This window comes from Rousettus aegyptiacus, unplaced genomic scaffold (assembly GCF_014176215.1).
Source record: "Rousettus aegyptiacus isolate mRouAeg1 unplaced genomic scaffold, mRouAeg1.p scaffold_m13_p_6, whole genome shotgun sequence".
Classification (NCBI taxonomy): domain Eukaryota; kingdom Metazoa; phylum Chordata; class Mammalia; order Chiroptera; family Pteropodidae; genus Rousettus; species Rousettus aegyptiacus.
In genome coordinates, this window is record NW_023416309.1 from 75,624,108 (window position 1) to 75,637,170 (window position 13,063).

General features: G+C 40.4%; 1 protein-coding gene across 2 annotated transcripts; it reads left to right on the plus strand.

Moving 5' to 3' along the window:
* Positions 1-22: 22 nt before the first annotated feature.
* CUNH17orf100 (chromosome unknown C17orf100 homolog) lies at positions 23-9,003 on the plus strand. 2 transcript variants are annotated; one of them, XM_016138770.2, is made up of 2 exons: positions 23-1,041; positions 4,163-9,003. In XM_016138770.2, exon 1 carries the CDS (start codon positions 312-314, stop codon positions 708-710), a length of 399 nt encoding a protein of 132 aa, XP_015994256.2. In that variant the 5' UTR covers positions 23-311; the 3' UTR covers positions 711-1,041; positions 4,163-9,003. The 2 variants fall into 2 exon arrangements, 1 of the variants encoding a protein (XP_015994256.2); XR_004951236.1 differs by having other exon boundaries at positions 708-1,041; positions 5,004-9,003.
* The last annotated feature ends 4,060 nt before the right edge of the window (positions 9,004-13,063 follow it).

Genomic DNA, 13,063 nt, shown 5'->3' on the forward strand with positions numbered 1-13,063 from the left:
GTCCCGCCCATGCCCAGCTGGTCCTGGCTCCTTCCTCGCTCCGCCTCCCCAGGCTCCAAAAGACTAGGGCGTGGTGCTGGGGAGCAAAAGCGCCTGGGGGCAGGGCCCAGTATTTGGAAGGAAGAATGTAACCCCCCCCCCCGGGACCCCTATGCTTTCACGTCATCGTGTCTACCCTTTTGCTTGCGGTGACATAAAGCGCCATTGTACCATAATCCTTTACCCAGTGACGTAACCCAGAAGCAAGACTATCGGGGAAGGTTGGGCTGTGGGGTCTTCTGAGACTTCTTTGGCCCCCGTACGCCCGTAGAATGGCGTCACCCCTTCGAGGAAAGCCTGCTTCGCCCCAGGTGGAGACTGCTCGCCACAAGGAGAAGTCGTCGATCCGCGTGGAGACCTCCTTCCACCACGTGGAGACCTCCTCCCACCGTGTGGAGACCTCCTCCCGGCAAGTGCGCACATCTTCTCGGCAGGTGGAGACCTCCCAGCGCTGCAGTGAGGGGCCCTCGCTCTCCCCCTCTGGGAAGCGGCTTCCTCACGTTCTCGAGGTGTCCTCCGAGCACGTGGAAATCTCCTCGCAGCGCACAGAATCGTCCTCCCGCCACGTCAGGGCCTCATCCCTGCGGGTGGAAACGTCTCTACACCGCGTGGAGAGCCAGCTCCGGCAAGACAAGCCGGCAGCCCGCCAGAATGTAAAAATGGCCAGATGAAATGCTTCCCAAAGACCACAAAAGGGTCATGGCCCTCAGACAGGACTGAATTGCCTCCTTTTTGCAGCCATCCAGCTTCCAACTTCCAAGTGGACCAATCATCTTTGATTTCGTGGAAACAGCCCATAAATCAGTGTAAGAAACAGCCAGGCTATGGCTTTGGAACTCAGTCAACATTTATTGACCATGCCACACTTTAGACCTATCCTGCCTTTGACCCAGGCAACTATTTTGACTTGAAGCCAGAAGCCAGCAAAAAAAAGATTTCAGGCCCATGGTACTGTACAAATTGAGTTGATGGACAGAGAGGCTTTTTGATCCTCTGAGCCAGGTGAGTTTGAAATTCATAGTCCCTGAACAACCTTCACTGCTTCAAACCTAGGGAGAGGGAGCAAACTGAAATGATGACCAGTAGAATAATTATATGCCTGCCAAAAACCTGAGGAACAAGGACCAGAGTTTAATTAACCTTTGTTTATGTTTCAAAATAATTATTTTCTTTATACTAGCCCCTAGACGTGGTATCCCCAGCCACACACTTTTTAACATAGGTTAAATATAGTTAAAAATGAAGGTCAGTAACATCGACAAGAATGTTCTTAGAAGGGAACCCTGACCTGATATTTGAGGAGATAGAGGGGAGGAATATTTATGGAGTTCCTACTCTATCTCAGATAATATTCTGGCACTTGGACTATGGCAGTGACAGGGTCCCAGCTCTTGAAGAGCTCGCACTCTGGTGAGGAGGCAGACAATAAATGACAAGACAGTTTTCTATTGCGATTAGCATTATGAAGGAAATAAACAGGTAACATGATAAAGAATGTATGTAAGGGGTTCTTTAGATAGACTGGTCAGGGATGGCTTTGCTGACTAAGCATTATTTGAGCTGATATTTGTGTGGGTGAACAGTGGGCCATGCAAAAATTTGGGAAGAGTGCATGGCAGAGGGAACAGCAAGTGCTAAGATTGTATGGGAGCAAGCTTAGAATGTTCAAGGAACAGAAATAAGACCAGTGGGGCTGGAGCTTAGTGAGGGATAGCATGGTATGGAAGAGAGGATGTTAGAGAATAGGCAGGAGCCAGTTCATGGAGGTCTTGGAATCCACGGTAAGGAGCTTTGGTTTTATTCTAAGGTCAATGGGAAGACATTAGAGAGTTTTCAACGGGGGAGTAACATAATGCAATTTATGTTTTAAAAATATCCTGGCTTCTGTGTGTAGCATGTAGGACAGTGGTTCTCAACTGGGGGCTGGTTTTATCCCCTTGAAATGTCTAGAGACAGTTTCATTTGTCACATTTGAAGGGTGGGGGAAGATTTAGTACTGGCTTCTAGTAGTTGGAGACCAGGGATACTGCCAAACATCTTCCAGTTCACAAGACAGCCCCCCCCACCACACACACACACGAAAAGAATTAGCCTAAAATGTCAATAGTGTGAGAATGAGAAATCTTGATGTAGAGGACAAGAGAGGAAACAAGAACTAGTTAGGAAGCTAATGTAGTGGTCCAGTAAGAAAGGATAGTGGCTCATACTAGGGTGACAACTATAAAAAGTAGAGCTATAGAAAAGAAGGCAGATTAGGGATAGGTTCAGAGGCAGAGCTGACATGACTGATGGATATGGAGGTGAGGGAAGGAAGAATAGAAGAATCCAGGATGACTTCGCAGTTTTGGTTTGAGCAATTTGGTGTATGATAGTATGGCCCAAATACAGGGGAAGATCAGGTTTAGGAGGGAAAAATCGGTTCCATTTTTGCCTTGTTGAGTTTGAGATACCTGTACAATTGGAGACATTGGGTGGCAGTTGAATGCAAAAACTGGCTACCATAAGAGAAGTAAAGATTGGAAATATGAAATGTGGAGTTATCAGTACATAGATGGTATTTAAAGCCACAGGACTGAGTGACTGTCGTCTACCAGTCTGTTTCACTCATTTTGTGCTGCATGAATAAATTTGAAATCATGTTCTTTAGGGAGCTTCAGCTGGCTGAACATCTCTTCCCTGCCTTTCATCTCCACAGAGCTCTGGCTTAACATACCTAATTTTTCCTTGCCTGTAGTCCTTTGATAGCCACCAATAAGGGAGAAAGTTTGCGCTAAAATTTTAGAAATGTTTCAGAAAACTTGACTTTCACAGATAACATTACATTGCTCCTGGGAAGGTCTTAAAACAAAGGTTCAAAAGTTCAAGGATTTTTTTTGCTTTTTGTGGGGGAGAGGGGTGGAGAGAGGGGTGCATGGATATTAATGTGTAGTCCTAGCCTCAGTTTCTTATGGGATGGCTGAAGAACAACTGAAGTGATCTATAACAGTGGTTCTCAACTGGGGGCAATTTTTGCCCCGCAAGGGACACTTAGCAATGTCTGGAGATACTTTTGTAACTGGGAGGGGGGAGGTGGGGGGGGGCGGTTGGGTGCTACTGTCATCTAGTGGGTAGAGCCCAGCAATGCTACTAAACATCCAACAATGCACAGCCCCTGACGACAAAGAATCACTGGGTCCAAAATGTCAGTAGTACCAAGGTTGAAAACCCTGAAGATTCTAGCAACTTAGAAAGTGAAAGCATGGTCCATTTAAGGAAGCACCCTACTAATCATAGCAGGATTATGCTATGGGAGAGGTTTAGCGGTAGTAACCTATGTCAAATATCAGGGCAAGAGCTCTCAGAGGAGAAGGATATCTTGATTTTTGAGGAGACCCTACATCTCTGTTTTCAATAATTTATATGATATTTACCCCAGGAAGAAATCAGTCCCATCTAGCAGGATATAAATGACCTTGATTCTGTAGGACCTTATTGTGAAGTAGAGTATTTGCTGTTTTTTGGCACTGTGCTAAGTCATTACCCACATCGCTACAGTCAATTACACTGGATTGCCCAGTAGAATAGGGGCTCAGGCCAGAGGAATATTATGAAACCCCAGAGGCTACGCTCATGCTTCTGCCTCATACAACTTCTGCTATAAACTAATAATTAGACTGGAATTTTAGGCTTTGGTGAGCTTACTAATTCTTTTTAACATGACAGACCATGTGCATTACATAAAACTCTCTTAATCAGTGTTTTTTCAATGAACAGAGTAGTTGCTTTCTTTAAGTGTTCCTTATTATCATTACAACAGTGATATGTGTTTAATGTAGCAAATGAAATAATTGAAAGATGTATAAAGAACAATTTAATAATTTGTCATCATTCCTTTCCATTTACATCCTTTAGAAATAATGTTAGCAACTTGGAGTGTATCCTTCCAGACTTTTTTGCATTGTTTCTATCCCCCTTCTTAGCAGTGCTTGTAAGACTGGTACTGTGAAATAGCCAAACACTTGGTTTCTAGATTATTTATTCTCTTAGAAGGATACAAGATTCTGGTAGCTTCTTTCTTTTTGTTTCATAAGAAGAATTTTACCAATGTTTCTTCCTCCTAATTTCATTTATCCATGTTTCAAAGCTGAAATCCACACAGAGCAAGAACGTGTCAAAAGAGACAAGTGACATGAAGAAAAGTATGTGACAAGATATTTGCTATACATATAGTTTTACACGTCAGATTCCACAGCTTTAAAATGATCCTGTATATTAAAGAAGCTTGTATCTGTCATAATTTTTAATGTCTTTGCTGCATATTATAAGTGTCTGCTACTCATACTGTGTGCCAGCATCCTCCCCACATTGTCCACTCTTGGAAGCGCCAAAGGAGCACAGGTGCTGTTGTATTTGTGACATGATATATAATGCTACATACATATGTACAGTAAAGAGCGAAGAGCAGTGCTGTCCCTCCATTACCAACCAAGAAAGCCTTTAATGGCTCAATCTACTTATCTCTTGGGTTTTTTAAGTTAGGAAATAGTTGTGACTTGCCTTCAGTTATTGCCAACCAGGTTAGTTTAAAAAATTATATAAGTACAAGTCAGCACCTGCCATTTTCCTCTAGTCCATTCATTTATATATATAAGCTAAGGCCAGCTTATGAAATTCAGCATATTTATTTGCTGTCTGTTGTATTAAAAATACTTGAAATGAAAGAATACAATTAATAGAATACCCAGATAATACAAGCCACAGGAAGAATTAATATTTCAACCAGTGAGGTATTTGGCACAAGTTCTTGTCTATATCTCCCAGGACTCCTAGTCCTCCATCCTTGCTGTTGCCCCAGTCCCAGTATGGCTAGTGCAAGCCCTGGTACTTGACCCAGCCTCTACGGGCTTCTGCATGCTTATATGAGTTCCACATACTATTAGGCTGTAGAAAGAATTTACTGTTTAAAAACATTTTTTTTCCCAAAGCATTTGATCTTCATGGTACAGATGGAAAAACTGAAGTCCATGGAAGCCAAAAGTAACTTGCCAAGAGCAGTGGTTCTTACAACCACTATTTACTGCCTCCTAGGATGGTTTCTTTTGATAGTCAAATAAAGGTAGGTATAGTGTCCTTAAGTATAATTTATAGTAAGTATAGTAGATAATACCAAAAATAGAAAAGGAAGAAAGTAACATTTATGTGCAATTCTACAGAGCACTCTCATTCCTGTAAGGCTCCAAAAACATCTCATTACTGTTTTGAAGCTCTGTTATTAGGTGCATAAACATTTAGCATCATCGTGTCTGCTTGATAAATTGGCCCCCTTAACATTATTAAATTACCTCCTGTAGCCCCACTAATATTCTTTGCTCTGAAATCTATTTTATTTTATATTAATATAGCTTCTCCAGCTTTCTTTCGATTATGGTTAGGATGGTGTGCCTTTTTCCACCCTTTTACTTTCAACCTGTTGGTGTCTTTATACTTAAATGGATTTGTTTTATTACATAATTGGACCTTGGTGTTTTTTTAATCCTAATAATTTCTGCTAACACGAGAATGTTTTGACCATTTATATTTCCTGTAATTATTGTTATGGTTGGATTTAAATCTACCATCTAGCTGTTTTCTATTTGTTCTCTCTGGTTATTATTCCTCCTTTTTTTCTTTTCTCTTTTGTATTTAATATTTTTAATTACTCCATTTCATTTCCTTTGTTAGCTTATTTACTCATCTGTTTTATTTTAGTTTTATTCGGGTTTGTAGAATCCATTTTTAACTTATCATGTTCTACCTTTGCATGATGATGTACTACTTGAACCTTACAAGAATATACTTTCATTTTTCCTGGCCTTTTCGCTATCATTGTCATACGTTTTACTTGTATGTATGTTATAAACCCCACAGTACACTGTTAGCATATTTGTTTTAAACAGTTAATTAGTTTTTTAAGAAATATAAATGATTATTTATTCACATAGTTAGCATTTTGGTGCTCTTCATTTCTTTGTGTAGATCCAACTTTCCATCTGGTAGCATTTTCTTTCTACCTAAAAGACTTCTTTAATCATTTCTTCTAGCAGATGTTTGCTGATGATGAAGTCTTTCGATTTTTATATGTCCAGTAAAGTCTTGATTTTGCCCTCATTTTTGATATATATCTTTTTTCTGGGTAAAGAATTCTTATTTTCTTTTTCTTCCAGTACTTTAAAAGTATTATTTCATTGCCTTCTGACATGTATTATTTCCAACGAGAAATCTTGCTCTATCCTAATTTTTGTTCCTCTGTACAAAGGCTTCTCTGTGACTTCTTTCAGTATGTCTCTTTATCATTAGTTTTAGCAATTGGATTATGATGTGCTTTTATGTGGCATAAAAGCATGTTTCTTGAGGTTCATTGTGGTTTTTTTGGATCTGTAGTTTTATAGTTTTCATCAAGTTTGGAAATCGTTTCTTATTTCATGAAATAATTGTTCTGCCACACCATTCTCATGGATTGCAATTAAAAGTATATGAGGCCACTTGATGCTGTCCCTCAGCTTATTGATTCTGTTCTTTTTCTTTCTTTTTTTTCTTTTATTTTTACTAGTTTTTTTTCCCCTCTGTATTTCACTGCCACCCAATGTCTCTATTGCTATGTCTTCAAATTCACTAATTTCTCATCTGCCATGAATATCATCCAGTGTTTTTGTTTTGGTTTTGGTTTAGTTTGGTTTTTATCTCAGTTATCTCTCATTTGGGTCAATTTGGGTCTTTTTCATATCTTCCATATATAAAGAAATTTTTTCATTTTTTTTTATATCTTTGTGACATGTTCAACTTTTCCTCTAGTTTCTTGAATACATGCAATGTAGTTATGATAACTTTTAATTGTTTTCTCTACTAATTCTGTCATTCGTGTTGTTTCTGGGTTAGTTTCCATTAATTGATGTTTTTCTTCTTTATGGGCTGTATTTTCCTGCTGCTTTGCATGCCTGGTAATTTTTGTTGGCATGCCAGACATTGTGATTTTATCTTGTTGTGTGTTGGATATTTTTGTATTCTTATAAACATTCTTGAGCTTTGTTCTAGGACACATTTAAATTATTTGGAAACAATTTTATCCTTTTCAGGACTTGCTTTTAAACCTTGTTCAGTGAGTCCAGAGTAGTGTTAAATCAAAGGTTAATTTTTTCCCACTACTGAGGCAAAACCCTGATAAAAAATGGAATTGTATCCTCTCTTTTCAGGTGTTTCTTTTCATGCCCTCCCATGCACATGATAATCTGTACTCAGCTGAATACTCAAGGGGAACTTTGCTCATCTCTAGTTCTCTCTCTATGCAGGTTTCTCATTTTCAATACACTACCCTGCAAATTGTAGCTGTCGTGAACTCTCCAGACTTCTAGCTCTGTTTTCCCAGCTCAGGGTTCCTCCTTCCTATACTGCAGACTCAAAACTTCCTTCAGGCATTAAGCTAGGGCAATTGTAGGGTTCACCTTTGTCTTTTTTTTTTTTAAGTTATCTCAGACAGGATGGTAAATTTGATTCCTGTTACTTCACCTTGGCAGGAAGCTGCCTCATTAATTAATGTTTCACTGAACATTAATTTTACAATTTAGTCTTTAGATAACTGAATATTCAGATGGGCTTGTGTCTGAATGTGTGGAATTACCGTAGCCAAGAGACAGATAGTGTAATAACTGTCTCCCAGAGAGGGATATATGAGTTTCAGCTCTAAGGGGTTCCTCTTCTAAGTTTCTCAGTTTTAATAATTCCATTCTCTTTCTTTTACTGTCTATAAGTGAGGCAGAACATCTTTTTATTTGCTTATTACCTTCCTTTTCTGAGATTGCCTATTTATATCCTTTGCTTATTTTTCTTTTGTCATTCTCTTCTTGATGTTTATGAGTCCTTTAAATGTTCTAAATACAAATTCTCATTTGTATTGCAAGTGTATTCTCAAAGTTTGTGACTTGCTCCCTTTTTTAAATTTTAATTATTTTTTAAGTTTCAAAATACAGTTACTCAACTCCTGCCATGTTCCAGATACTCAAGGAAAGTAAGCACTCTTTGACCTGACTTTTTTCACTGGTTTTATTTTATGATAGTAGCAGTGTGTTTCCATCTTAATAGGCTAATACACCAGGAGTGCTATTCTGATGGTTTTTAAGCTTCCAGTCAAAACCATTAAAGACAAATAAATTTACTGGGTCTCAATCAGCATTTTTAAAAATGAAATAGAATGGAACAGAAAATATCAGAGTGCATCACACCAGCAAGGAATGAATGGAGAGAAGGACAGAAAAAGCTTCAGGCAATGTTAGACTGGATATGAGGGGGAAAAGTTCAGGTTAAGGATTATTAGATTTATTGAAAGATAGCTAAAGGGCGTTGGGCCTCTCCCAAAGTTGATATTAGCTGATTAGTTGATTTAGCTCAATGCTAAACCATAGATAACTGGTTTCACAGAGGTCTTATCAAAATTTATCAGAAAATTGCTTAAGCATTTTATCAGAAATATAATTCTTAAGATTGTATTCCCTAAATGTCCCTGACCCAGATCAAGTATGGGACAATATTTTCTTCTACAGTATAAAAGTATGTTTTAGGAACATACTTTTGTTTCAGTACATACATACTCTAGCTTGATGTAATCTTTATTTTCAGTACATACATACTTTAGCTTGATGTAAACTTTATTTTTTTATTGTGAACCACTGTCAAAGAGTTTTGAAAAATGTACTGTATTTTAGAGCTGAGATCTGATCAAGGCTTGGGGAATTTCAGAGGTCTTGAAACCTCCCCTGCATGAAACTTTGCTATCTTTACAGATACCTAGAGGAGATTCTCCTGGATGTCTTCACATCATAACCTTCATATTTGTTAGATTCAGAGGGCTGATCAGAACTTTGTCCATCTTAGAGCAAGGTCTTTTCTTTTGTCTGATAATGAAATTTCATTTGGAAAAGGGACTCAATGCTAAAATAAAATCTTTGAAATTCATCAATCTAGTCTAATCCCTTTGTTTTATTTAACGAGGAAACTGAGACTCAGACTGTTGACAGCTTGTCAGTCACATGGCTTTTAGCCCACCTGAAATGGCACTGCTCTCACCAGTCTACCAAAATAACAAAGATTTCACTACTGGAAACTCATGCATTTAGTAGTCAGTGGTTTACGTAATAAAATTGCACTTTAGAGTGTCTTCATTGATCAGATTCCTTTGCCAGATCCAGAGCCACTTCAGCCATTACAGCAGGCTATAAATGTAGGGCCTGTAAGCTTTTTTTAAGGGCCTGCAAAAATGGTTGAAGTTTATAAAATTCATTGGCTTCAAAGCACAAAAAGAAAAAAATGAAATTGAAATGAGTCGGTGCCAACATGAACAAATTGTGATATTCATGGTATGATATGGATCAGGATCTCCAAAAATAAGGCTGTCTAAGGCCTACGAAAGTCTTAAAATGGCTCTGCCAAAATAACTATAAAATAAATGATCTCTGGGCTCTGGTGAGATTTTGGGGTTGGGCTTCCCTCCAGTAATGGTAAGACTGATAGACTTAGCATAGCATTTGGCCAGTGGCAGCCTAGACGTAGGTCTTCTTTGTTTCCCTTTTTCCCTCCTGTGACCAGACAACATATTTTTTCCCATTGATTGAGAAATTAGACCTCAGATAAGTTAATTCAGATCTCTAGACTTCACCGCCCCTACTGTAAAATGAAATGTTTGAACTAATCTCTAGATCTGTGATTCCCAAAGTGAGGAATACAGACACTGCTGGTGTGCAAGATGATTTTAGGAGGTATGGAAATATTTTTTATTTTGATAGTTAAATGTTTATTCAGCATATATTGGGAAAATATACAGCTAGTCCTCAAATTTATAATTTCACCAATATTTTACTTAAGCTATAGTGGGCATTTAAAAATGTTTTAGTGAATTGATTTAAATAAAAATTGGCCTTTAATGTGGCCAAATGTTTGAAAGTGATATGGTACACACTGAATGAAGTTCGGGAAACTAGAGTACTAATTTAGTAAATTAAATTAATGTTTTGTGAACTCTAGAAGAAAACCTGGGGCTGTGACATCAATTCAGTGGATTGCAATCAGAATTTTTTTATTAACAACATAAGGTAGAAAAATATAGAATATATTAGAGTACACACATAGTAAAGGTAGGAGTTGCTTCGTGAAACCTTTGTGTATAGTCACATCGTGAAATATATTAACACTGGGAGTCACTGTCAGAAAAGTTGGAAAAAATATATGTCGGAGGTTTCCCATTTACAGGGCCCCCTGAGTCAGTGACCATCTTTACATTTGGGCCATGACAGACATTGGACAGCAGGGGTCAGAAAATCTCTACACAACAGGAAAGACTGATCCTTGGATGAACAGAAACCTAGGGGAAGTGCCAAGCAGGACAGAGGCCTGAGGTCAGGGCTAAGATGACAGTTGTTAACGGAAAGTCCAGTTCATTTGCCTACAGGAGTGACAGCTTTTAAGAGAGAGGCACTTTCCAGATGGCTTTGCTGTAGCCACTTTCCATTCTCCATCCCCAGACTGAATTCTTGTCTCTGGACTTTCAAAACACCCTTGGGATGCTTCAGGTGTCTTGTTTTTCTCAGACCAAGGTCCTGTGATTCAGGATTGGGCCCTAACCATGTTCATCTTGGGAAATCAAAGCATCTTCATGTGATATGCCCACCTTGATTTAGAGAGGACTCTTGTGTTTCACAGTCCCTTCCAAAAGGAGCTTTGATATCTGAGAGCGGTGAACCTGCATTGAGCACCCACTCTCCCCTGGACGCTGTTCAAAGCACTCCACGTGTTCTAACTCATGCATTCTTCACACCTAGATGAGGTAGGTCAGGACTCTACTACAGAGTGGAGGTAAGTGACTTACCCAAGGATGCCAGCTAGAAGAAGTGGAGCTGGGATACAAACCCAGGCTGGCTCTCAACCACTAGCTTCTGCTAGTATGAGAGGAATAGATGTCTATTCCTCTAGTAGTGTATCTCTTTCAAAGACTAGTGAGGGTGCATTGTGTTCAGGAGAAATCTTGGAGGACCATCAGAAGAGCAGGAGACATTCAAGCCCATGATAGGAGGACAAGGTGGGCACCACTTCCTTCTGCCATCTGAAGGGCTATTTTTGTCAGAGGAAGCCTTAAGAGTAGAACTGGAATCAGAGGGTAAAAAGCTACATGGGGATGCATTTGGGCCCAATAGCAGGAAGAATTTTTAAAATTTATTATAAGATCTACAAACATAGAATACCCAGCCCCATTGAAATCCCAAATCTATGCCACATCTGTGTCAGATCTCCAAGGAAAGCTTTCTAACAGTTGAGCCAGTCCCATGATGGACTAGGCTGCCTGCCTGCCACACAGTGCTGAACACTGCCTTCCTGAGCAAGAACAGATGGAAGCCGGACAACCACTTGGGAAGAGATGCCTGCAAGGTCCCAGGAAGTCTGAGATTTGACAGGGGGAGAAGAAGAAAGAAGTGAGAGGTCCATGAGACACCTCTCCCACTCCTGTTTCCTTGCCTAAGTCAACAAAATGTTTCATCTTCCCTGTTTCCAAACTGGAGTCCCTTTTCCTCACCCCACCCCGCCTCACTCCTAAGCTATATTCCATCTTATTTTATTCTCTCCCAGACTTCCTCAGAGAGCTGTCAGTACTCACTGCTTAAACTTGCACATCCTGGTAGTCTTTTCCTATTCTTGCAGCCTAGCTGCACCAAATCTGTCCTTCCCAGTATCTCTTCCTGCTATTCCCAGCGTCAAATCCAGTGGCTTCTCTTCAGTCTCCATCCTCCCTGATCCTTCTGTAGCATTTGACACTGAGAGCCATCCCCTCCTTGAAATTTCCACCTCCATTGGGTGTTCATGAGCCTGCATGCTCTGGCCCAGTCTCCTTTCACTATGTCCTCTCCTCCTCCCAAATCCTGCAAATGTTGGTGGTCCCCAGAATTATTTCCCCACCTCCTCTTCTTATTACGTACACCATACCGCAGCATGCACAGTGCCAACTGCTGCCTAAATGCTTATGTCCCTCCCACCTAGACCTCTCTCCTGAGCACCAGACCTTCCTGGCCTGGACATCTGTTTTTTCATGGCCTAGATTCATCTTCTATTCAAAGCATCCAAAACTAGCCAACGTGCCTCCTTTCCCCTACTCCCCACCAAAACTTTGGCCATATTCCCTCACACTTCCACCTGCTGGTCCTCAGTGAATAATGCTGTCTGCTCACTTTCCTGGTAGGAATAGCCATTATTTTTTACTTCTTTCTCACAATTACTACCCCTATAGAAGTTGGTCCAATGGGTCTATCTGCTTTGTCTCTTGAAACCAGCCTATGCCTCTTGCCCTAATTGAGAGTCTTATTATCTCTCTGCCTGGTCTCCTTTCCTGTCTCCTGATCCATGTCCAAAATGCTACTAAAATTAAGTTCCTCAAACATTTCACTATTTCCTTCTCCCTTCCTCAAGCATTTTAGTGCTTCTGCACCTACACTACTCCAGCCCGGCTTTCAATTCTCTGGCATCATTTTCGACAAGGCCCTTCCAGGCACTGCTCCAGCCCACATCCTGCTTGTGCTCACTCCTGAATAGCGCACTTTCTGTGACCTGATTTCACGTTATGCTGGGACTCCCAACTCTACTCCCAGGAGGAACAGGCGGCGTAGAGCATAGAAATGGGTGAAACCAAAGAAGCTGGAGGATCTTGTCTTCTGTGAGAATGGTACACCAGGTGTGACTTGTCCATTGTCCTCATCTGATCCAGTGGGCACTTCTGGTTGAGAATATGGCCCAGTCAAGCATATTCATGTGCAGGGCCTGGGTCTAGTCCTGAGACCTTTAACTCAAGGCAAGAACCTGGCTGTGATGCAAGACATGCTGTAATTTCCTGGAACCCAGGAGCCAGTGTCATTACCAGGCCCGGCTTTCTGCCACCTCTCTGCTCTCATCCCCCACCACTGACTCCTTTTCTACCTTGCTGGCCTTCATGCTAATCCTTATATATGCCAAGTTAATTCCTGCCTCGGGGCCTTTA

What these genes read in the sequence shown, in the direction of transcription:
- CUNH17orf100 (XM_016138770.2), top strand. Translation starts at nt 312, where the DNA reads ATGGCGTCACCCCTTCGAGGAAAGCCTGCTTCGCCCCAGGTGGAGACT.